General features: G+C 39.9%; 1 protein-coding gene across 2 annotated transcripts; it reads left to right on the top strand.

The window, feature by feature from the left end:
* Window positions 1-9,498: 9,498 nt before the first annotated feature.
* LOC131234311 (elongator complex protein 5) lies at window positions 9,499-27,190 on the top strand. 2 transcript variants are annotated; one of them, XM_058231097.1, is made up of 9 exons: window positions 9,499-9,903; window positions 10,029-10,112; window positions 16,331-16,491; window positions 16,633-16,679; window positions 21,354-21,423; window positions 23,178-23,368; window positions 23,509-23,598; window positions 23,729-23,804; window positions 26,795-27,190. In XM_058231097.1, the coding sequence occupies exons 1-9, from the start codon at window positions 9,737-9,739 to the stop codon at window positions 26,998-27,000; spliced, it is 1,092 nt and encodes a 363-aa protein (XP_058087080.1). In that variant the 5' UTR covers window positions 9,499-9,736; the 3' UTR covers window positions 27,001-27,190. The 2 variants fall into 2 exon arrangements, with proteins under 2 accessions (XP_058087080.1, XP_058087079.1); XM_058231096.1 differs by having other exon boundaries at window positions 9,501-9,903; window positions 23,142-23,368.
* Window positions 27,191-27,390: the final 200 nt, after the last annotated feature.

Consider the following 27,390-nt stretch of genomic DNA (forward strand, 5'->3'; position numbering starts at 1 on the left):
TCAAAGCAAGTCTTCCTCAGTTTTTAAATGTCGAGGAATCGAACCTTGCATCGATGGAATTGAAGTTCAAAATCTGATGACATCGATACGAGTCTCGATTCCCTCGACCAGCTGGCAATTGGTTTCAAAAGCGTATGACATTTGAGTTTGTGTTATCGAGCGGCCAGTCGATGCTATCGAGAGTATACGCTCGATGATATCGACCATGCTCGATGATATCGAACTCTGTCATAAATGTGGCCATTTTATATCCGTTAAAACCTTTTGCCTATATAAAGAGAGCTTGTCTTTTGATGCTGGGAGAGAGAAAGAAGAGAGTACTTTTGAGTATTTTACTTTATATCATATACCCAAAGCCCTTTCTCTCAAGGAAGTTCATCCTCCAATCCACCACCATCATTGATATTCAATAGAGTGGATTGAGGAATGAACTTTCACATTCAAGGATTCTCTAGCTACTACCTTAATGACAAATCATTAAGCTGGGATGCCTTGAATGTATAACCGGAATCACTCATCTTCCTTATAGGAAAATTTTTTATAGAGTAGGATTCCGTCTTAACCTTGACCCAACCCGAAGCCTCATATTGGTACATCATTTGTGTTGCGGATCAAGGAAGTCGAAGATTCTTCATCAACAAGGAAGAGATTTTTGTCAATGCGCTGAATGAGACTCATCCACTTATTTGTAAGTAACTAGAGTCCAGAGGACACTTGTGATCATTCTTTTGTAGGATTGGGTCTAAGGTGTTTCTCACCCTTGCAAGTCCTCTAGGAGGCCTTCGACGGGAGTGTACGAAGTGGGTGCGTTGTGTGGACCCTTGATCTGTGGAGAGCATAAACATCTGGTTGAAGGTTAACTTGTCTAAAACCTTAGGTTAGAGGTGAACCAAGGAAAACCTCAGGGTTTTGTGGAAGATCCCTGACCAGTGTGCCTAAAAGTGGGTGCGTCATGTTGACACGTGCTCGTGAGAGCATAAATAGTTAGCCTTAGTGTAGGTTGTAAAGGTTGAAGGTGAACCTGATTTAAAACCTTAGGTTTGAGGTGAACTGCTGTGAAACCTCCTTAGTGAAATTCGGTACACTCAAGGGTTGAGTGCGGTTACCGGGAGTGGAGTAGACAAGTAGTCGAACCACTATAAAAATGATTGTGTTTGAGATTGCTATTATGTTGATTGTGTGATTTACTTTAATATTTTCATATATGAATATCTGAGATCACACTTCACACACATACACAGTCATATCCATCATAAACTAGTTTACATATTGTTCACTTCTTGAATAGTTTGTGATTGGATCCTCTACCGGGCTTGGAAGCCAGTAGAGTTACTCTTGAGTAATCTTGATAAGCGTCTATCGTTAGGATTAGTGTAATAGGATTTTTATTAAATCATAAAAACTTTAAAAAGTCCTATTCACCCCCCTTTAGGACATTGGCATATCCCTACTTCAACTAAAGCGGTCTTCACCATAATTTCAGACATCACCGCTTGAATCAAGGTACCACTTACCAATGTAAAGACCCATTTCAACTATGGTACTATGATCCGCTAAGACTCATGAGCCGGGCATGGTGGTATGGGATACTGTGGTCGAGCTGTTAGCTTACGCTGAGGTGACGAGCCTCCCCATAGTGACCAGTGAGCAACCCAAGCTCGTGAGCTGGGCATGGTGGTATGGGATACCGTGTTCAAGCTGTCGGCCTACACCGGCGTCGCCTGGCTACGGTCCCAGCGTGGGTTGGGGTGAGCCGTCTGATACGGACCCCTTTCGAAAATAGCACTCCAGTTGGTAGGGCGTTGGTGGAGTGACTTCAAGTATAAACTCTTGAACTTACCTATCCACTGTTCTCATTAGGGGTGATGCCCTACAACTTGCCTATCGTATGTGACTAACTAGGATTGATGACCCTGGATGGATCTTTTGTTTGGTTTATTGATATAAAGGGAGATACCTTAGCTTCCCAAATCTGCTGTATGAATAAACCTAATCAATTACTTAGCTAACATGACCATGCACCACATTGCATGTGCTTTGGCGAGGAAGCGCACGTTTAGGGAGTTTGTCATGCGCGATCGTAAAAAGAAGTCGCTGAGGGAGTGCAGGCGAGGGCATGCATCATTACTGAATTAACAAGAGTAGTTAGGAAACGCTTGTTGTATTGTTTTATCATTACTGCTTGATTAAATTGATAGCATGTTAACCTTTGCCTTATAGTACCACTGAGTTGGCCACTCATTCCCACCCTGGGACGGTGTTTTAAAACACTACCCAGACTCTGGTTTAGATGCAGGTGATGACGAAGTCTATACAGCCAAGTTGGACTTCGTAGGCGAGGAGGAAGGATTCTCCTACGTTCAGCTCTCAGATGGGTTTATGTAGACCCAGTGCTGATTCGACGGGATTACAAGGACTTATGGATTAGTTGGACATTTACGCTTTGATATTTTGTAAATTTTGGAACCATACATGTATATATTCAGCCTGGTAACATATTCATACTCTGGAGGATGTGGAACACTTATATACTTTATATATCTATCTCAGTATTTCGCTTGCCTAATTACATTAACTTTGGAGTATGATATGCTGATTTAGTATAATCCTACTCATGTTTAAATGCACTAATACGGACAATATTTAATTATCATTATCTATGTTGCATAAGTGATGCATTGGATATTGGGAGTTGAGCTTTGCTCGACCCCCGAAATTCAGGGCGTTACACATACAAGGTGGGCCCAACTGAGTTTACTCAGTACGATAAGAGCGTATTAAGTAACTCGTCACACAATCCCAATTTGGGGAAAAGGTGTGTAAAAGGTCTCCTGCAGTACAGTGTGCAGGAGACCATTATTCTACACACACACACACATAAAAGTTCTTGTCACTCATGTTGATGGTTCGATTTTTTAAAGGTAAAATTTTTGTCCCATATTGGAATACAAAAGAGAAGAAAATTGAATCTATATAGTAACATCCTTATCATAAGACTATTGTATAATGTGTTATACTATGCACAAGTTTGTATGTGCATGCAAGTGGTGCAATTAGTGGGATTCTTATTCAAGGTTTGCTAAAATTTATTTTTTAGTCATTGGATATGGCCCTCTCATCATCGGCTGTTTCCATTGTGTGAAACGTGCCATACCTTAAATGGGCGCATTTCCACTGACATCAGTTTTGGTTTTAAAGAAGGTGTCGGTTTTATAAATGGTTGTTTGTTTTATAAAGGGAAAGTTTTATCGAAAAAAACATGTAGAAAAAAGAAAACCTAACCCTATATCTTTCCTCTAAGAATCATCCATGTTTTCATTGGGCAATCGAATGCTAAGTGTGAGTTTTTGGTGCTGGGGATCTCTTCAACCTATGCACGCCGAGAAATTCGATCATTGGGTGTTGTATCTCGGGGATGGCCCGTCAGGAGCCTCTGCACCGATCGAAATCGTTCGATAGACGCCAACTATCTCAAAGAGAGTGACATCATCCACGCCTCGTCCCAACAACAGATTACTTTATGCATCAACCTACAATCAGCAATCGTGTGGGGTTCTAGTCGGGTTGCTATTCATTTACTTTCTGATTTGTTTACTGCAGCTATGCAACAATATTTATGACATTTTAGATGATTATAATAACAAACCCATTAAAATTGATAATACCTTAGGTAATTTTGAACCTCGAACAAAAATAGCAAAAGGACATGCCAAATTGTGCTTTGAAAAACGGTTGTCAAAGGCACAAATTAGGTTGCTTCATTCCTATACATGGCTCTTAGTAATGGATTTTCCAATACTAATAAATTCGAAAGTTTGTTGTTAGAGAAGACCCAAATATTAGCATACCTAAGTTGCTTTTGAAACATGCTCATTTGGGAGCTTGTAAATGGAGGTAAATGAATTGAGAGTAAATGGCTTACTTAGTTGTATTTGAATGGGAATAAATGAAATGCATTTGAAATCAATATATTCTGTTCAGATAGTAGTAAATGGAATGCCTTAGAATTTTTTAATATTTCACGAGAACTTATGTGATATCATAAATCATTTTTAATATCATAAATTACTATACATATGTGATGTTTAATGAATGATTGTAATAAGCCCATTGAAATAGATGCTTTAGTAAAAAAATTCAAAAATTTTGAGCTTCAAGTGGGCCACAAACATAATGATTACAAACAAGTAACTTGCCAACCTTTTTTAACCGTCCATTTAGATGGTCAACCTTTGGACAATTTGAATCATATTTATTGGTGTGATTTTAGTGATGTAGTTGATGATTGGACAGTTTTAGAGTATCATAAGCGTGCCATGTGTATGACAGACATGTGCGAAGTGGCACCTTTGTTTATTCATTCGACTCTCTAGGGGAGATCAAAAAGTCATTTCACCCGATTTACTTCAAAATCTTCTCTCATGGAAAGGATTTCATTTATTGGCTCATTTATTTTCGTTTCATTTCATTTCCATGCATTTACTACCATCCAAATACACTTCAAATTCCATTTATTTCCATTTACTCATAATTGCCCCCATTCACCTCAATTTACCTTATTTACTCCCAATCCATCCCCCCAAACCTTAATTTACCTCCATTTACTCCCAATTCCCCCCTTTTATCTCAATTTAATCCCATTCAAATGGCCCCTTAGTTTGATTAAGGTTGAAGATGCAAGGAAGGTTAGTAGTTTTTGTAGTAAGTCGGCAAGTATTAGTTTTAGGTTTATATAATTAATAAGGATCAACGGTGGAAATCATATGAAACAACAACATAACAGAGAAATTTATCTTATGACTTAGAGATATTTCGGGCATTGATATACACAAACACCCGTCACTTTAAGTAATGAACACATACCTACAGTTTGGGATGATTAAGGAGTTGGGTTGGCCTTAACCTCGGATGGAAATAGCAAAGGGACATACCAAATTGTGCTTTGTAAGATGACTATCTGAGACAGAAGTGTAGCTGCTTCATCCCCATACGTGGCTCTCAGTAGCGAATTTTTCGAGACCAATGAGTTCGGAAGTGTTGTTGCTAGAGAAAACTCAGTTATTATCATACTTAGGCTACCTTTGGAGCTAAGTTTGATAAAGATTGAATATGCAAAGAGGGTGTTGGAATTAAGTTTGATAAAAATTGAATATGAAAAGAGGCCTATAGTTTATGTAGAAAGTGATGCAGGACAACTAACCACTTGCTGTAAAAGTTCAAACTGATAGAGCGTGGTGAATCAATCCCTTTATCTCATAGCCTATGCCCCACATCTCATGAGTAAGCCATCAGTCGAGCCCGCACTGAATGCGCTCATGCATCCCACAGGCCACCCTACTCGAGCCCGGTGTGAAAATGCCCCTATATTAATCACTCGCAGTGAGGATTTTCGAATACGAGACCTCCTACTCTGATACTACTTTGATGCAAGACAACTAACCACTTGCTCTAAAAGCTCGAATTGATAGAGTGTTCTTTATCTCATAGCCCATGCCCCACATCTCATCGGTTAGGTCCTCGGCCGAACTCCCTTCGTGGGCTCTACGTCACACGCGTCTCACCTCACATGAGTCACCTGCCTCACACGAGCTGCCAACCCTGAGCATGCCCTCGCATCCCACAGGCCACCCCACTCAAGCCCGATGTCAAAAATGCTCCTGCATTAATGAGTATGCAAGTATCAACTTTGTGTTTGTATGATAAAGATTAATGCTGAAAATTATACGAAACAACATCAATGTGGCTAAGAAATTCACTATAGACTTGGTACTTGTCGTACACTCTTCACAAGTGAAGAGCACCCACCATTTTAAGGAGAAGTAAGCTAAGATGATGCAAAATACATTGGAAATGCCTTCCTAAAGATGTGACAGAGGTCTACTTGAGAAATCATGTCAGCTGATAGGAAGAAAAAAAGAAGAAGATCATGGTTTTCCGTTGGACTAGTGTTTTTATGAATTTTGTATATGATAGGTTGTCAATGGGCTAGGCCTAGGGTTGGCTTGGGGTCCAAATTTTGAACAGTTTTAGGTCGGCCCCAATGGGCTAGGCGTATTAAAAAAGTTGGTTTTGCGTGGCTCGAGCGCAGCCCATTGACAACCTTACCGTTATGTGGGGACACAAATTGTATGGTGAGGCGCTCAACGTGGTATGAAGATTCTATTTGGTCTATTGTGATGTATGTATTTTATCTACACCATGCATCTATTTTTTCTGTTTTCGTCTTTTGGCAGGCAAGAACAAACCATTTTCTTATTACTAACAGAGGCCACGAGATAAAAAATACAAAGAACAAAGAAACCATAATCTCAATGCCAGAGAAAATAAATGTAAAATAGAAGGAAAAATGCCAGAGAAAATAAATGTAAAATAAAAGGAAAAAAGAAAGAGAAAAAGATGGCTATGCCCTGAGCTAGGGAAGAAACCCACACTTCAAGTAAGGGGAAGCCCACACTTCAGGCAGAGACGGGGAAAGCATCCACACCCTGAGCTAAGGAAAGACACCTATATGAAAATAAGGGTATCAACTAGGGGTACAATTTATGGATTAGGCTCAAGATATCGAACATGAGCAAGTTTGGTAACAATCTTCCATTGGGAAAAGCTAATAAGAGAGATTGAGCTTTGTAATATGAATTATAGACTTTTAGTAGCTCTAGCTTTTAAAATGCAACTTCCAAGGAGATTGGAAGGGAGCCATGATAATCTTCTTAATTTCAAAGATGAAGACTTCAACTTGGATACTTGTAACGTTAGCTTAAGAAGTCTAGTCAAGCCTAGAAAAATAAAAGAAAATAGAGCTAACTATGTCCTCCCATCTAGCCTCTGAGATAATACCTCAATTAGCTTTAATGAAGGAAAAAAAAAGAAGCAAAGAACACCAATCTTACAATTAGAAAAAGGAGCATGGCAGAGATACTAGTTTCGAGAGTGATGGGAGGAAGAAGAAGCAATATCACATTTTTAATAATACGATGTCTATTAGGAGGAATATCCCAATAAGCAACAATAGTAGTGGACAAATCACTACCAACTCTCAAAAGAATACATCTCCTAATGTTATCAACGTTAAGCATAAGAAGAATATGCTTACCAACTTTTTGACTAAAAGTGTGATAGTTTCTCTCCAAACGGACCATATAAGCATAGAAAAACAAAGATTAGATATAAGAAAGCAACCTAAAATAGCTGGTATAGAATTGGTAAGAAAGGCGACTTTATAAAAAAATTATTAGAAGAATGATGATGCATTTTCATGCTTTTTTACTAGCCATGGATTTTCATGCCTTTTTACTAGCTATAGTCACAAACAATGGTACATTTTTATGTTTTTTTACCACTAATTTTCATGCAGTTATTGCCAGGCCATTCATCATCGGCTCAGGCCTCATCGCTGTGCTAGATTTTACGAATCGACCTTGTGATTTAAAATATGGAAAATGAGATTGATATATGCATTAATTGTGGGAATTGAAATAATTAGATTTGAATTTACATATCTATTTGAGAAGTCATAAGATAAGTTGGATGGATCGGATCTTCTACAACTTACACCTTTAGAGGACACTAACAGATGGAAAAGCTTTGTGGGAGTTTTTTAATTTATATTTATTCATTTGTTAAAAAAACTTATCCAAACTGGACGTGGTCCTACCCTGCCTGTCGCTAGCCTCGGATGGGCAGATCTGTGGGTGGGCTCACTGTGATGTATCTGTTTATCCATGCTTATTCATGCTGTCCATCTATATATTTTCTCAGATTATTTTAAAGCAGGAACAAAAAAATTAGATAGATTTGACGTTGAAATAGACCACACCACATATGACTCTTGCATTTAATGCAATTGGCATTTAATGTTTTGTGCATTAATGCAATCAGATCTACTTGAGTGTTGGATCTGTCTCATTTTTGTGTCCATGCCTTAAAATGATCTAAGAAAAGGAATGGATAGCTTGGATAAACAGATACATCATGGTGGGCCCACCCACAAAACGGCCCATTCAGGGCTAGAGACAGGCAGGGGTAGGACGCAATCCGCGTCCACCGAAACTTGCGTCCACCAAAACTTCTTTACATTCATGAATCCACGCTTAATATTTCATGCCCATTAATATTGTGTAACAATGCATGCTACCTCTAACACGTTTTCAATATGATCATAACATAAACGAAGTCCACTACTATGCTTGATCAAATTATTTATTTTTAAGTAGATTTGAACCCTTGATCAAGTAAGCCCACCTTAAGAAGTTTTACGGGCTTAGCCCATAGGATGTCGGGCCAAGTTTAACAGCCTGAGCAGTGGCCCTGCATGTGGGGCCTTTGCCTACCGTACTGCAAAGCCTGTCACTAAAACTTGGGCGTGCACCGATGGAAACGGATCGGCTACTCCCCCTGCCACCATCCCCGCGGCTGGTGCTTGGTGCTCTGTGGGCCGCACCATGATGTATGTGTTTCATCCATGCCGTCCATCTATTTTTCTAGATCATTTAATCATACGAAACTAAAAATGAGGTATATCCCAATCTCAGGTCTACCACATTACAGGAAACGGTTTTGAATGAACGTTGACCATTAAAAACTTATTGGGGGCCATAAAAGTTTTGGATCAAGCTGATCTTTGTTTTTTTCCCTTCATCTGGGTCTGTATGACCTAATCAATAGATTGGATGTCAAATAAACAGTACAATGGGCCTTAGGATGATTTTAATGGTGGATATCCAATCACTATTGTTTTCCTGTGGCGTGGTCCACCTGAGATTTATATCCCTATAATTTTTAAAAGTGAGCCTAAAATGATCTGTAAAAATGGATGAACAGAATGGATCAAACATATACATCATAGTAGGGCCCACAGAGCACCGACCATCAGCCAGGGGGCTGGTGGCAGGGGGAGTAGCCAATCCATTTCCTGCACTGACTACAAGTGGGGCCATGGTTCAGTGATTCAATTGTATATTGGCGGTGGTGCGTCAATGAAGTCACACATGGAATATCACACGCATTCAAAAGGTGGGCCGGCAAATAGATGACTAAGAAAGAAAATATTCTTTAGCTAGGATATTCTGGGAACTTATGGTGCATAGGCCATCCACCCATCCAGGGTGGGGCCCAACATGTCAATGGTTCAGAACGAATAGCCACAGAGAGCCTTCTCCTAATCAGGTGGGTCACATGCATAACAACGAAATGGATGATAAAAAATTTGACCTAATGGTCCACATTCAACGTACTCACGTTACCTACTAAAGAAGCAGAGAGGCCTGATTTTAGCCACATAAAATATACAAGGTAGGGCCCACCCAATGAACGGCTTTAATCTGAAGCATTGGCCCTATTAGAGGTGAATACACTAGCAATTAGTGAGTGCACGTCAGTCTCTCTTCAGGCATTGAGTCCCGGGGCCACAGAAGGCATAGTTAACGAAGGTGGGCCCACTACATTCATCAGCTATCCTCTTCTGAAGAAAAAGGGGGGGAGTTATTTGATATTGTGGCGATGGTTGATTCGGTGGACACCTGTTTACTGAATTCAGACCGTTGCTTATTTTTCATCTCAACCGTCTAATAATAGCTGATCAACAGACCAGTTAAATAATCAAATTTAGTTTACCTTTTGGTTTATAGATTCATCTAAAGTGGGTGTCACCATTTGTTAGCGCCCGTGTATCAACCATCACACTTTGCCAGAGTATGAAAACGTCTCTGTTCGTTGGAGGTAGGGCATCGTTACTGAAATGGCGGAATCGATATGCAGAGTGTTGAGAGATGGATGTCTGGAAGGAGAACATGCACCCGCTCTCACCATCAAAGACTCCGTACACATCCCTTTCGGATCCCACGCCTTTAATTACATCCTCTGCCATCTCTCCTCCAACATCTCTGCCCTAAGATCTCAAGCTCGGTAATCTCTCTCTCTCTCTCTCTCTCTCTCTCTCTCTCTCTCTCTATATATATATATATATATATATATATATATATATATATATATCCGTCGAGTATATTGTTTTCATCCGTTCATCGTAACAGGGGTCTTGTGCTCGTCGCCTTCGATCGGAGCCCGTCCTTCTATTTCGATTTACTAAAGAGTCGAGGAATCAATGCCGATAAATGGTAAGAAAAGTGCTAAATTTATTTTATTTTATTTTTTAAAATTAATATGAGTATGAATTCAGCGCGTCCTGGGTGCACGTAGGGTTGGTTGGCGGGAATCTATAAGCATTTCGTAATTTGACTATTCAAAATCCTATTTTGAAATGCTTGTTAAAATTCCCGCCCGCAGTTGTTGGATGGGTGCACGCAAGCTTTTCCTTTTCTGTTCGATCTTTGAAATTTCTGCGTTAGGGAATTTAGCTTTCTTATACCTGAATTTTAATTCTAGATATTAGTAAAGAAGCTTAAAGAGATGTTGTGCTGCACATGTGCTAGCATGGGCATGCTTGTGTGGGATCCAAATTCTAGACCACTCATCAGGTGGGGACCACTGTGAAGATGCCGTGGGCAAAAAATATCCAGAAGGTTTGCTTATCAGGCTGGCCAATATGTTCGTTGAGAATAGGCTGTGGGGAATGTTGTTCTAATGGCCCATTTTATCTCACATGTCTGCACACCTTATGAGCGGACATGGCTGACTTTCGGGCCAGAGCATATTCATAGTGGGCCCCAACTGATGAGTGGACTGAATCTCACACACATGTGCCATGCTGGCATGTGTAATGCTGTGAATTGCCACCTCAAATCCTTGTCATGCAAATTGCACTAGCACTGCCTGCTATGCAATGTTTGGACTGAAGAGTATATGGTTTTTTTTTTTTTTTTCTCTGGCTGGACCATGACTGGTAAAGATGGTCCTGTATTCTAGTGACCTGGAATGTTCATTTGGTGGGCCCACTAAGGATAGCACAACCTTGACCCTAGTTGCCATCTATGTAGCTTAGAAATCTAGATACATTAGAAGATGAGGTTAATAAACCATGCATATCAATACCTTTTATCTAACATAGAATCCTCTTCGACCTCTTCTTTTATATTATTACTTTTCATTGTGGGAGCTTTGCTCGGCACACTAGGTCAATGAATTACCTCATTCATTAAAGTTGTTCATGGGCCCACAAATATCCCATGACATAAATAGTCATTTCTTTGATTCTTTGATAATTACAACAACGTTTACCTAATTTGGATCTAGCAATTGGAGAATCTTCACCAGAAAGGAAAGTTGCATGCTTATTCATGCCCCCTTAGAATTATATGATCATCCACCCAAGGATATGCACATTAATGGGTATCGGTGGGGCTCAGTGATCTAGAGTGTTGAGCCGATGACCCACTTGGGGTGGACGATTGATGGGGACATCACCGCGCACACGCGCACGCACGCCGCCCCATACGCACATATGCCAAAAGAAGGAGGTCCCCACCGTCGATCTGGATCGATGACAATGTCCAGGGAGGGCCTCCTAGTTAGGAAACAAAGTTTTAATTCAAAAGAGTGGGCCCGACAATCAACAAAAGCCCACCATGGGATCTCATGATCATGACCCACTAGTCGGATTGATTTCATATTTTAGATTTTGCTTATTGTTATTATTTAGAACATCATAAACGCTTTAGATTTCTTTGTTTGGTTTTTATTTTAGTTTACTTCATCGCCAAGTAATAGGTTGCGCACATGGCGCGAGTTTTGGAGTATAAGGTTTTCTTATAAATAGGCACCCCTTGTAGTTCTTTTGATTCATTGACGATTAATAAAAGGTCTGCGTTTTCCTACTCTCTGAGTTGTAAAGCCTAATTGGGTACGAAGCCCTCCTTTCATCGAAGGGTTAACTACCGTGGTGCGAAGCCACATCTATTCCGATTCGCCCCCATCCATCGCCATCTTTACTACCCATCTTCTACCATCCTTTTTTCTCATCTCACCCCATCATCTACACTTTGAATTAATCATCTATTGTAACAATTTTCCTCCCCACAACAGAATTTCAGAATCTGGCCTTACAGGAGGGCTGAAACTTCGGCGGAGCACCACGCATAAACCGGACATCGGATCGAGCTAAGATTTGGGGGTTTTGGAGTCCATCCCTGGCCGACCAGGGCCAAGGTGGCATTTTTCTGAATAGTGGGCCTCACACACGTGCGACCAGGATCACACGCACGTGCGTCTGGGCCATTATTGTTGTCCACGCGTGCGGTACTTCTCTGAGTCGTCTCTCTCCTTTCTTTCACTTCGCTTTCACCCAAAATTCCTAAATCTAACCCTAAATTACTCAAATCTCCAATTGTATGCCCCTTTTCTTATCCTAGGGTTCCCCGAATTGGAATTTCTGAATCCCTTGGATTAGGGACTGATTACTATGCATGTGTGGATGATTATTTATTATCTTTGAGTATTGTTTGGTTCATAATTTTTATTGATCCAGCCCTATCATGTGTAGGCCTGGACTCGCATAGGTTCCCCTTAATTGAATGTTTAGACTCTCATGTGGGATATGTAATTTGTGTAATTGTTTCTAAACTAACATGATCTTAAGCCTGAAATCTCGCATATCATATTTAATTTTCATGTCCTGCATCAAATTTGGTATCAAAGCCTAGGGTTCTTGTAGGGGAATTCATTACATGTTTAGGGTTTGGTTGTTTATGTCCTTTACGCATCAATTCTCATCATATATGGCTGTTTAGAAGTCCATAAACCCTGACATAAGCTGCTGAAATTTTTTGTTACCCCCTTATTTGAATTATTTTAGAAATTAACTTAGCTTTCTATTTCTAGGTTTAGAAACTTTCCTTTTCTGTTTTTTAGAAACTATTTTTTTTTGAAACTTTCTTAATCTGTTTTTAGAAACTAATTTCCTTTCCTTTTTCTTTTTTAGAAACTAGTTTACTTTCCTTTTTCTTTTTTAGAAACTAGCTTACTTTCTATTTTTAAAAACTTTCATTTTTCTTTTTCTTTAGAAACTAGGTTGTTTTTTTTTAGAAACTTTTCTAATTTTTTTTTTTAGAAGCTTTCCTAATTTGTTTTTAGAAACTTTCCTTTTTCGTTTTTAGAAACTAGGTTACTTTTTTTTTAGAAATTTTCCTAATTTGTTTTTTTTTTTTTAAAAGAAACTTTCCTAACTTGTTTTAAAAACTTTCCTTTTTCGTTTTTAGAAACTAGGTTGTTTCTTTAATATTTTTTTTTTAAAACCTTATATTTTGACAACTATATTGCTGAATTTTGGTTGACACCCTATACTAAACATGGAACAATTGCAAGAGTCACTAAACAAGCTGTTCTAAAAGTTGGAGTTTTTGATTAAGCGCTTTGAAATGGACCAATGCTTTGAACAACTTGATGTATGCATTACCCGACTAAAGACCATCGCTAGAACAAACCCCACCATTGGGGTAGATGTTCAATCTTAGGCAGGTGGCCTGGAGGATAGACCAATGAATGGAGTTGGTCAAGGAATCAATTATGGGTGTGCACCCACCCCATGAGAGACATTAAAACCACTATTTTGAGGGGTACAACATGTGTGGTCTTATGGCTGGAGAGAGTACACCAGAGGCTAGTGTAGAGTTACCCACTGAGGCCATTCTGGTAATGGATGAGTTATGTGATGTCTTTCGTGATGATCTACCGGATGAGTCTCCCCCTAGGAGGGATATAGAGCACACTAAAACATAGGACACCGTAATACGTACAACCGAGTTTACGTTTAATAGTTTTGTCGATAGGTCCACAGGTCTCAGTCCTTATGAAGTCGTCACTATTTATAAATCTGGAAAACCTATTGATCTTGTCCCTATGTCACTGTCCCATAGGGCGTCAGAGCCTACAGAGTCTTTTGCGCATCACATTTATTCATGGCATCAAGAAATCAGGCAGAAGATCACTACTAGTAATGAACATTACAAATTTTCTGCAAACCAACATAAACGTTTCAAAGAATTCAATATTGGGAACTTTGTGATGGTCTGCACCTGGCCCAAGCGGTACCCTCTGGGGGCCGTTTGTAAGTTACACGCGCGTAGCGCTGGATCCTTCAAAATTATAAAATGAAACGGTCTCAATGTGCATGAGGTAGATCTTCCACCTTCCATGGGAATTAGTTTCACATTCAATGTGGAGGATCTAGTTACTTTTTAAGAGACCACTGATACTTTGTCCGGCCCTTCTCCCATCCATCCTGATTCCCCATATTTATCCCTTGAACCATGGTCCCTTTCCGACCCATTTGTCCGGCCTTTACCTCCCATACTTACTCTTCCTGACCTTTCTTGCCAGCCTCTACCTCCCATATATACCATTCCCGACCCATTTTTCTAGCCTCTACATCCCATATCTACCCGTCCCAACCCATTTTCTCAGCCACTATCTTCCATACCTACCCGTCTCGACCCATTTTCCCAGCCTCTACCTCTTATACTTACTCTTCCTGACATTTCTTCTCAGCCTCTGCCTCCCATGCCTAACCTTCACACACTCAGAGAGGAAATAGAGGATATCTTGGACCATCAGATAGTTTCAATGTCAGACGGCGAGTTTCAGAAGTACTTGGTTAAATGGAAGTCACGCCCAGCTTCAGATAACATGTGGTTCACTGAGGAGGAGCTTCAGAGACTTGATCCTGGCATCCTGGAGCGGTTCAGGAGTTTTATTTCACCAGTGGCGAAATCTTCGTAGCCGGAGAGAATTGATGGGGACATCACCGCGCACCCACGCCGCCCCCTACGCACGTACGCCAGAAAAAGGAGGACCCCACCGTCGATTTGGATCGATGACAACGTCCAGGGAGGGCCTCCTAGTTAGGAAACGAAGTTTTGATTCAAAAGAGTGAGCCCGACAATCAAAAAAAGCCCACCATGGGATCTCATGATTGTGGCCCACTAGTCGGATTGATTTCATATTTTAGGTTTTGCTTATTGTTATTATTTAGAACATCATGAACACTTTAGATTTCTTTGTTTGGTTTTTATTTTAGTTTACTTCATCGCCAAGTAATAGGTTGTGCACATGGCACGAGGTTTAGGGTACAAGGTTTTCTTATAAATAGGTACCCCTTGTAGTTCTTTTGATCCATTGAAGATTAATAAAAATTCTGCGTTTTCCTACTCTCTGAGTTGTAAAGCCTAATTGGATGCGAAACCCTTCCTTCATCGAAGTGTTAACTACCGTGGTGCGAAGCCACATCTATCCCGATTCGCCCCCATCCATCGCCATCTCTATTATCCATCTTCTGCCATCCCTTCTTCTCATCTCACCCCATCATCTACACTTCAAATTAATCATCTATTGCAGCAATTCTCCTGCCCACAACAAAATTTCAGAATTTGGCCCTACAGGAGGGCTGAAACTTCGGCGGAGCACCACACACAAACTGGACATCTGATCGAGTGAGATTTGGGGGTTTTAGAGTCCATCCCTGGCCGACTAGGGCCAAGGTGACCTTTTTCTGAATAGGGGGCCCCACAGATGTGTGACTGGGATCACACGTACCTGCGTCTGGGCCATTATTGTTGTCCACGCGTACAGTACTTCTCTGGTTCGTCTCTCTCCTCTTTTTCACTCCGCTTTCACCCAAAATCCATAAATCTAACCCTAAATTACTCAAATCTCCAATTTTATGCCCCTTTTCTTACCTTAGGGTTCCCCGAATTGGAATTTCTGAATCCCTTGGATTAGGGACTGATTACTATGCATGTGTGGATGATTATTTCTTATCTTTGAGTATCGTTTGGTTCATAATTTTTATTGATCTAGCCCTATCATGTGTAGGCCTGGACCCGCATAGATTCCCATTAATTGAATGTTTGGACTTTCATGTGGGATATGGAATTTGTGTAATTGTTTCTAAACTAACGTGATCTTAAGCCCGAAATCTCGCATATCATATTTAATTTTCATGTCTTGCATCAACCATGCTCCAAAAATCTCCTTGATAGGACAATCCTAATCTTTCCAATACTGGCTTACTTGTAGATGGTAAAGAAAAGAAATACAACAACAATACACATTTAATCAGAAAAGGGCCCAAGATTGGTGGCTATGATCTTTCAGTCCATGAGATTCTTGGGTCATGGTCCACCAAGTAGGGCCAAACAGGCTGATGGTCTGAATCACTGAACCTTGGTCTGGCTTCAAAAAACTGAAAACCTGAGTATGCTCTGCATGCCATTGGATGACAAACCATATTATTCCTCTTTTCTTTTTTGTTTGACACAACAAGCTTCTTGTTTCATCTTTAGCTTATGCAATTGGCTCCAAGCGGGATTGAAGATTTGTGTTGAAAGTGATTATGAATGTGGTGACTTTTGGTATATGTGAATCTACTAATTTCAATGCACAGGATTCAGATTTTGGACTGCTATTCAGATCCTCTTGGTTGGAAGGATCGGCTTGTGGGTCCTGGAAGTTGTGCCAAGTTCTCTGCAGAACGTCGAGTAACTCCTTTTAAGGATGTTAGAGATATGGAGAAATTGTTTACTTCCATTATTGATCTCGGAAGAGGTATCCTTCTTTCAGTTATGACCATGGCATTATTTGTCTATACGGATAGACTCTAAACTTCTAATGACAAGGCTGGCCATTTTTCCACTTTTTTTTTTTTCATTCTTGTTTAATACTCCTGGTGCTTGTTTTTGGTTACAGGAGTGGTTGAGCAAGGCAAAGTTCGCTTTTCTGTCGCCATTGACTCGGTACTTCCACTCTCTCCAAAATTTTTATTTTTTAAGAAGAGTGATAATTTTTAGAGAACTTGTTGCCTTGAAGCTTCAAAGCTATGGATGTCAGCAATTATGATTCATAACAAGAATTGCTAACCTCCATAGCCAAACATCAAACAATTGGTAACCTTATAACAATTGCATATAGAAATTTTTACAACCTTTTTATTAAAATGGAATAGTAATCGGCAACCTGATCCAGAGAAAGCAAACCAAATAGTCAGATGGCAGATGATGATGATGTGGCTTATGATGAGACAAATCTCGCCTCTAAATCTCCAGTGAATGAGGTTGAGAGAATCACTATTTTCCGTAAACAAAAGATAGAATGAAAAATATTTCAGAAGCATCTTGCAGGTTGAGAATTGAATCTATATAGTCTTAAACAATCTCTCAAATCATTGTTTGAGAGGCTTCTTATGGCTATGTGGATGGTTATTCACATGGGCATTTATGGACAAAAGATGCAAGGCAAGAAGTGCTCTGGTCTTGAAACATTTTGTTGGAAACTAAAGTTTCTTGTTCTAAAGAGGGCAATCTTCATCTGACAACCAAAAAACACCTTTGATCTCTTGCAGACTTTATATGTGAAACCAATCATGTGGAACGGAATTATCATTGTTGTGAAGGCAAGGAATTGGTAGCTGACCGAAGAGCCTATTAAAGACTCGTGCTTAAGTTGATTTACATAAGTAAAGCTGTCCTATGCTTTGTTTGTGCACACTCTCTGACATAATTGGAGTGTCTATGTATAATTTTGATGTATTTTTAATTCTTTCCTATGAATGGACTTCGAGTGGTTCTCATAACCATCTTCATGTCACAATAACATACTCAAATACTAGTTGGGTGGACTGAAAATTGGATAGATGATCCATGTTAGTGATTTGGAGGAAACCTTGTGGCCTAGACCCTGGGAAGCAAGAACAATTAGTGGTGGCTAGCAGCTAGGAGAGTGCTGAAACGGAGTATGGTGGCATGGACCATAAGGCATGTTTAGTGACATGGCTTAAGACTTTCCAAGCTGAATTGGGTATCGATGTCCAACTTACTATGAGCAAAGTATTCTATAACGGTAATGATGGCCACAATGGCCACTGCCGTTACCATTACCATACAGGTTGTAACGGCCGTTACGACCCTTTTTTTCTTTTCCTTATCTTTTTTTTTTCAATGGACAGTTACAGGGCTGTTACGGGCCATTTTTTTTTCCCCATCATGGCTGTTATGTCCCCATAACACATAACGGTCACCATTGTTATCGTTACGTAACTGTTTTGGAATACCTTGCCCATGAGAGATGAGATGGAGTGATTTTTTTAACATTCGTGAGGTGAATATTTGGAAATAAGTTAGTGTTTCATACATGAAGATAAGAGATCAATCGGCATAGGTGTTCCTAAAGGCCCTCAGAAGAACTTGATTGCATGGGACTTCGTAAGATCTGGGTACGATGGTCGTCTATGATCTAGCTTGAGGGAGACAGTTGTAGCACATTACTAATTGAGTGCGAGGGATTTGTTGTCATTTTCCGTATTAGCTAGGATATAATATGAAATTTGAATATTATACAATAGGCTGCAAGAGGATTAGGGTTGAAGGGCCTGCAAAGTGTTTTGGCCTGTTTTGGGCTCCATTGGGTTATGCCTAACTCTATTACTGACCTTTTTTGTTCCTGACACTTTGGTGGGCTGGGGAAAACAGAGCTCCCTATGTGGAGAGTTGCATTATTAGCCATCATCTGGTCAGTTTGGGGAGAGAGAAATGCTAATTGCTTTCATAATAGAAGCAACTCACCTTTGGGAGTTGCTTGCAAAGTTCGCCAGTACATAAGGGATTGGGTGCCTTAAGGCCTGATTGTATTTTCTTTTTCATCTTGCTTCTTGTATATTCTTTGCTCCTTTTCTGTTTTTCTTTTACTCTTGTGGCTTAATAAATCAATATCTTTCAAAATTTTTTTTTAAAAAAAAAGAAGAAGGAAAGGGGATGATAGGTAGACCTAAAGGACTTGGATCGAGGTGGTGAGAAGGGCTATCCAAACATGTTTACTTTATCAAGGATAGGGCCTTAAATAGGATTGATTCATGGGAAATGATATGTAAAACTGACCCAAGTAGCTGGGACAAGACTATGATGATGATGTAATAGGCTAGTAAGAGTCAAATTAAAATACCTATAGAAGCCCTACTGGATCTCTGTCGTGGCTGGTTGTAGAGCCCCTGCAGAAGTGGAAGGTTGATGTCAGGTGGACAGCCAGTCATAAAACTTCTGCTGATACAACAATTAAAAGCTATCTCAAATTGCTATGGAAATGATTAAGATGATTGTAATGATTGTGGTTATGGATGCCCCATTGGTTGATTTTTGCCCTTCCCAATTCCCATATTCTCTTCTTGTTCTTCTTCCTATTTCCATATGCCATGTTTAAGGTTTGTATCTTAGAAAAAACATGGGAACTTACTTGGAAAGCAGAGGTATTGATTAGTCCAATCCACACATATTTTCCTTAGTTGTGAGCAGTGTTCATAGTATTGGAATTGTTACATGAATCGCTAGTTGGGGATACGAAAACATGTATTGATGTCGCCAATACCCGGAAATGTATTGTTGATTGAGGGAAACTTGGGGAAATGGTGGAATTTCTCAATGATACTTCAAGAAATGCTAAAATACACATATTTGCACATTTAGTAATCAAATAATTGCAAAAAGAGGCATACATGATAAGTTCCCATTTTATGGGGGTTTAAAAGCACGTGTCATTGTAAAATATCAGTGCAATAGTAACTAGAATGAGTTTGTATAATTTAAATGCATCCAATCCAATCATCCATCCATGCATATGTACATGTCTAACCATCCAACCAACCATCCATCTAACTATCCATGCATGCACACATGTCTAACCATCCAACCATCCATCCAATCCAACTATTCATCCATCCATGCATACATACATACATACACATCTAACTATCCATCCATGCATATATACATGTCTAATCATCCAACCATCCATCCATGCATTGCATACATACGTGTCTAACCATCCAGCCATCTATCTATCCATCCATGCATACATACATGTCTAACCATCCATCCATCCAACCATGCATGATACATCCATCCATCCATCCATCCAACCATGCATCCATATTCACATACACACGGCCTGCCCGCGTGCATTTCATCGTACAACCATCCATAAAAAATTGAAATGGATTTTTTATTTTTATTTTAAATAAACATATTTTTTAATTAGTTTTTTTAGAAAGTATAATTTTTCATCAATAATTGCAGCCCATTGATCATAAACATGGACCATAAATAAGAAACATCAAAAGAAAACTAGAATTAAAAAAAGATTTAAATTGATTTGTTTTTTCTAATTAAACAGATTTTTTAAAATATAAATAATTAAAAAATCCTAAAAAATCAAGAGCTCAACATCAATTGATAGATCAGCCCCTCATCATCTACATATAAAAAATTGGGGGCCCAATTACATATTTTTGGCAAGAAAATGGGGAATAATTGGATTTCCCTCAAAATTTCCAAATTTCCCTATTTCAATCCTAAAAGCTTTTGATTTTCATCCAAATCCATGTCAATGCCTGCGAATCATGCATAGACATGGATTTGGAAAGAAATCCATGCAAAATAAATCCAAAAAATAATTTTTTTTAAAAAAAACAATTTTTTAGAACATTCATACCCTGGAAAGTTATGGCTTTAGGCTCTCTCGATCTTCGATTTCTCTACAAAACAGGTGTTTTGATTTAGAAAACTCTAAGAGGACTGGTTGAAATTTAGAGGGAAACAAAACTTCCAGAAAAATTCCACAAAAATCCCTTAGGGTGTTTACGCACCTCTCCCATGGAATCCCCCTTGCATCGACGATATCGGCAATATTATCGTCGATATAGTGAACCCTTACAAAAGAAAGGTGGTGATATCGAAACGTGTATCGTTATCAGTGATACCTGGAAATAATGAACCTCATGGATGTTTTGGTATCGTCGAGTCAGTGATACTGATATTATCAATAATATCGTCGAAATCTGAACACTGATTGTGAGTGATGGTATCCTGTTTGTGAAGTTTTTGTATTGTTTGGGTTTCATCTCATTAGTGATTGCATGAGTTTGACTTGAGGACTGAACTTGGTTTTTTAGTTGGCCAAAAGAAAGAAAAGCATGCTTCCTTGCATTTGCTGCCTTTTGTTTCAGTGGGTGCTTGGATCTTGCTTGGCTGAAGGATAAAAAAAGGAAAAAAAAAAGAAGAGGAAGAAGAAAAAGCAAGGCTTACCTGCTTTTGCTGATTTTTATTTTGGTGGTTGCATTTGTGGCTGGTGTAGACACTGCCCTTCATGTAAGATAAACATCAACAAATCTTTCAACTCCCTGTACAATATTTTTTGAAACCACAATAGCATCTCTTTATTCAGGGTAGGGGTTATTTAAGTCAAGATATGTTTTTTTTTTTCCCTGTTATTTGGAGTGAGTTTTGTCAAGTTGGAAAAGTTTGGTTACTGCATTTTCTGTTTATATTGAATATTTATCTCAGTATCACTATTTAGTTGCCAAGATTGCTTGCAAATTGGCTCTTGCTCTCAGAGGCATGCTTTGATCCTTCACTCCTTTTCAGGTTAGTGCCATGTTAAGACATGCATCATTGCCATCAATTTCAGGCCTTTTAAGCAACCTGCGCAGCAATGGTACGTGGCTATTCTCTTGGCTTAATATTCACTATTAGTTCCTCTTGGTAAATGAATGGTCTGATATTTCTTGCTAGTGCATTCTTTGTATTTGATTCTGAGGCTAGTTGATTCTTATCTATTCATTGCATGTTCCTCGAATATCCATGATGTTCCTATTGCCATCTGAACTAGTTTTTACTTTCTAAAAAGAATTCGAAACTCTTTTTGCTGTGAAGATTACATATTATCCAACAGGAAATACTTTACACGTGGATAAAATTCTTTAAAAAAAAAAACCCTATGTGGATAAAATTCTTGAAAACTTTAATGGCGTCGACGGATCTGCTGGCAGGATGATTACAAGATCTACCAATCACAACTACCTTTCGCAGTCCTAGTTGCTATAAGCAATTTAAGCAACTAAGTGAATGGGATACTCTTTTAAGATGATTGGACCTGATGGTACTTCATTGTTCTTATATTTAGGGCTGGCAATCGTACAGACCTGGGCTGGGCAAAATCCATACTTTCAATATGCCCAGCCCGACCAGTTCAGGATCCAGGCTTGTACCGAGCCCAGGCCTCTTATATTTGATGGAACTTTCATGTGCATATATTTGATGTTTGAAATCTTCCAAGTATTAGTGCATTTGAAGCTTTTGATGCTAATAATGTCAGGTAGTGGTTAGCTTTTGAGAGTGCTTTTTGAGAAAAAAAGGACTCATGTATTAAATTAACTTGCTTGAGAAGCTAATCATCTTCATTTAGGCCTAGGGCACTAACGCAAGGGCATTTTCACACCGGGCTTGAGTGGGGTGGCCCGTGGGATGCGGGGAATACTCGGCGTGGGTGACCGATGTGATTTGGGGCCCACAGGGGAGGTCTCGTGTTCGAGACTCCTCGCTAGGGGTGATTAATGCGCATTTCACACCGGGCTCGAGTGGGGTAGCCTGTGGGATGCGGGGACACACTTGGGGTGGGTGGCCCATGTGATTTGGGGCCCACAAGCCCGCGAGGGGAGTTCAGCCGAGGTCATAACCCCTGAAATGTGGGGCCTGGGCTATGAGATAAAAGGTTTAATTCGCCATGCTCTAACAGTTCGAGCTTTTAGAGCAAGTGGTTAATTGTCTTGTATCAAATTGGTATCAGAGCGGGAGGTCTCGTGTTCGAGACTCCTTACCGGGGGTGATTAATGCAGGAGCGTTTTCACACCGGGCTCGAGCGGGGTAGCTCGTGGGATGCGGGGATACACTCGGGGTGGGCGGCCCATGTGATTTGGGGCCCATGAGCACACGAGGGGGGTTCGGCCGAGGTCCTAACCCATGAAATGTGGGGCCTGGGCTATGAGATAAAAGGATTAATTCGCCATGCTCTAACAGTTCGAGCTTTTAGAACAAGTGGTTAATTGTCCTGCATCAGGCACATACCTGGTGGGGCCCACCTGATTAGCAGCTGGGTCTCAGACATGCTTTCTGTGTTGGCCTGTGTGAGTCACAGATGCTCTTGTCTAATTCCCATTGGCAGGGCTCCTCTTGCCTTATGGTGTTACTTTACAACCCACTAGACTCAAATACCTTTAATTTGCTCATGGCATTCACTATATCAATGGATGGATTCTTTATCATACCAGAAAGGTTCTCTCCCGCTAATATTTGTTTATAGGGGTTAATAGATTTCTTTGTCCTGTTCAGTCCAAATCTGAATTGTGAACTTCTATTTGCTTGATTTGGTTGCAGATCAAGTTTCATGTCTCTTTTGGTTAATACATTCAGATCTTCATGAAGTCAGGGCCGTTGCATCTGTTGAATACATGTCCAGTATAGTTGCCAGTTTAGAGCCACTAATTCAATCCATGGATGGACAACAAAGCCATTCAGGGAACCTGCTTTTGCTGGAACAGAATTCTAGAGGAGGAAAATTTAATGTGCGGATGAAGCGGCGCAATGGAAGAGTTAGAGTGATTGTGAGCTCTCTCTCTCTCTCTCTCTCTCTCTCTCTCTCTCTATATATATATATATATATATATATATATCCTGAAATCTCTCGTATCGGTTGGTAATTGAACCTTCTAACATGTTACAATTTGTGAAAATTGTTATTTAGTGTGAAGAGTTTCATATGGAGCAAGCAGGCATTAAATTTGTTGCCGTTTCTTCTGGAAATGTGGTGATCAATCAAACCCTTTTGCCTAAGGTCAGTCCACATCAATCAAACCCTCCCACACCTACGTGCTCAAACACACACATACAAGTGCAGAAACAGGCACACCTCTCCGTCTTTTACTGGGTTAGTTCCAGTTTTTTTAATGAATCCCCTTCAACAGGTACAATTCAATCTCCAGCTATCAGAGAAGGAACGGGTTGATAGGGCAAATGTTATCCTTCCATTTGAACACCAAGGTATGCATACTGTAATTGCTGAACTTTGATTGTTAAAAAATACTGATTGGCGTTCATTAAATTAGAAATATTGTCTTTATTCCTAATTTTATTATCAATTTTTATTTTTGCTTTAACAACAGTTTAGCCTTTTTCTGTTTATTCGATATTTTCATTCTTATCACTTCACATGAAAAAGTTTATAAATGATATCAAGGCCTTGGTGTTACTACACTAGTTGATGCATTACTCCAGCTATTGGGGCATTCCCAATTGTTACTTGGGACAAAATCCTTGATAATATATTAAAAGTAATGATCTGTTTTCGAGCCAATATCATGACATAAATCCCAATAACTGATGCTAGGGTGTGAAGTGCAAAACATTTTCTTTGGAGGTTTGACACCTGCAGTTTCTGACAAATAGTTTTGCACAAAGGGCAGATATTTTTCAGTGGCAGTGACTTCACTAGTCTGTTACTGAATATGCACTCACATGCAATTTGGGGACCAACCACGGTTCCAAAAAATCTTGGAGTCATTTCAAAACTTGGTGGCCGAGTCTACTTGACTTGGTTGAATTTCGAGTTAAATCTCCATGCTGATTCAGTTCAACCAATTTAAATTGGAACAGAGGGATATTTTGGATTTCTTTTTCTTTTGTTTGATGGGCAACCGACATTCTATTAAAAGAGAAACAAAAGTACAGAAGCCAAAAAACAGCAACAGAACGTCAAAATCAAACAACCACAATAGCTGCAAAAACCAGTACTAGCCCAACCCCAAAGACACCCAAAACCCTTAGGTTTCTTTCTTAGAAGTGTGAATGCTGGGAAATCGGCGCCCACGCAGATTTTGTCGTTGGTTTCCTAATGATGATGAGGGTTATCGAACTGATTTGGATTGTTGATGCAAAATAGACTTGGAGTCGTCACCAGCCACTTAACTCGAAATCCCGCAGTCGGCTAGAACCTGCAGAATACGTAAAGTTAGGGAATCCAAAGACTCTCTTGCTTTAAATTGACTCCTTATCTGCGGTTTGAAGATTCTGAGTAAGGGACCTCGGTTACAAAGAGGGAAGGTGTTAGGCACCCTCTTTGCCCGTACGGGTGTACGGTCTCTACTTCGTGTGGTAAAATATTCTTAAGGGATGAAATGATAAGATTGAAATGAGATTAGACATACTCAGATTTTTGATGTGGCAGGTTTCAAAATTTCTAAATGCCGCAGAGCATACGTCCAGAGAATGTCTACAAACGGGATTTATGATGATGTTAGAATGACATGTAGGAGGATTATACTACCATGAGTTTCTAATGTAACAAGATCCGAAGTTCTGGCAAGTCACAGAGCATACATTCAATGACAATTTAGAGGAGCAAGAGGGTTGAGAAGGGGAGTAATGATGCGATTGATAAAATATGAATGCTAGTGATGATTGTATGATCTTTGACTTGTACTTGACATGACTTGGATATTTAGGTGCATCATGGTTGGAAGGATTGACCTAAATAGGATTGAGGGGCTAAGAGATGACTTGATGAGGCTAGAGGGGTTTGGAAAAGATGGGAGCTTGAGAACTCAAGCACTCCCTCTCTCTCTCTCTCTCTCTCTCTCTCTCTATCTTTGTGGGTTGGTAGTTGTCGTTTTGAAATGAGGATAGTGGGGTATTTATAGCCCTTTGGGATGAATTTTATGTAATTTGAGGGTTTATCAAGGGTAAATGATGATGTGACAACTTTTGATTGGTGGAAAGGAGAGATGTCACATGACACTTCTTTATAGGCTAAAGGGCTTGGTAGGATGGTAAATAAGGTGAATCTGGAGGTCAAATTGGTGAAAGAGTTGACTTTAGGAGAGAGAAACAGCTATAGCTCAGAGGGGCACATTTGTCGAGGTGGGGTAGTAATCAGATTACCGCTCGCGGTAATCGGACTACCGCATTTAACTGTTTTGGTCCGAAATTCAGCCAGCTGGCTCCGCGCATATTTTTTTAGAGCAGGCGGTAATCAGATTACTGCTCGGGTACGGTTGCTCCCGCAATTTTGGGTCCTGAGAGTGGCCCAAAGCCCCTTTTGGATATTTGGCTCGAAAATGACTCAAAACTGGCTCGATTACAACTTGAAAGTGGCTCGAAAAGTGGATTGATTGTGGGTGAAGGTTCGGGTATGCTTTGGCTTGGGTAATGACTTAAGTTAGGACCTGGGGTAATGGAATGACTCAGGTTCGGCTAGGGTTTGGGAAATGGCTGCGGTTTGGGTAGGGTGTGGGGTTTAGGTTCAGTTCCTAAAGATCATCCATGCCTTATCAAGTTGCTAGCCTGGGTGGGGTGTCTACAAGAAGTAGGGCTCATTTTTGTGTCTACTGTTTGATCGGGTGATTGTGATTGCATACTGAGAAGTTATAAATGAAAGCAAACACATGGATTTACATGGTTAGTCATAATGTGGGGCCATGCCCGCGGGTCAAGAAGATCGGAGCTTTCAATATGCAGAAAAAAATGTAATACAACCAATTGCCACCTCTAAACATATTTTCTATACTGAAAATACCTCTAAGATATTGAAGTTGGGGGTGCTGCCCTTAAACCCCCACCCACGAGGCCACTAGCCTTGGACCCCGCCAACTAGGATTGTTTGCAGTCCCATAGATCAGATAGACACCTTAATGTAAATGTAACAATTACCTAGTTTTATAGTGTGGTGTTTATTTATGCTATTTTTTTAGTTTTTTAATTCATGAATTATATATCATTTAAATACCGAATCTATATCTTCGAGTTGACCAGACCTGAATTGACATTGAGTCAAGTCAGGTTTTTGGGTTCTTAAACAGTTTTTTTTGCCATGCATTGTTGTCTTCTTGCGACATTGTGTTGGGCCTATGGGTGTTTGTGAAATCACTTTTGCCCTCAGTTGGACCACCATCTACAAATGCCCCCTTTTTTTGTTGCTTCTTATAACTGCTACCCTTGATGGGATAATTTTTTAAGTGACTACTTGTTTATTTCAGAAAATGGTAAGGCAGAACAGATTTATGATGGCCGGCGATCCCTTTCCGAGGACCAAAGCGATCCGCATCCAATCAGATCCGTTCTTCCCGACAGTCAATTGATTACAGAAGCCAACAGTGGCAAGGGTGAGATCCACTATATTCGAGATTCAGATGATGAGCAGCTTGACTCCGATGAGGACCCAGATGATGATTTAGATATCTGAGCATGTTTCTCATTTCTTTTGGTTGCAAGCTGTTGAAAATCAAAGAATGGAGGACTGATGTAGATGTTGGTTTCATCTTCATTTGACCTGAAAAGAGTGAGGTGACAGTAGCAAGATGCTGCTGTATTTCTTCAAAGTCCATCAATGAAAGTAAACTCCATGGCCAGTGATGTGGATATGGCCCAACTGATTTCATCTTTCTATGGTTGCCCAGAGATGTCAAAGGAGATGCTAAAGATTGTGTAGCATTGGAAGAAACAGTTCAACCAAGTACGAAAAAGGGTGGAACCACTCGGATATGTGGAGTCATATCCACATTGTATGAGAAACCAATCAAGAGTGTGTCAGATCCGTTCTGCAACATACTTCTGAATTAGCAAACACATTACC

The sequence above is a fragment of the Magnolia sinica genome, chromosome 19, assembly GCF_029962835.1.
Source record: "Magnolia sinica isolate HGM2019 chromosome 19, MsV1, whole genome shotgun sequence".
NCBI lineage: Eukaryota > Viridiplantae > Streptophyta > Magnoliopsida > Magnoliales > Magnoliaceae > Magnolia > Magnolia sinica.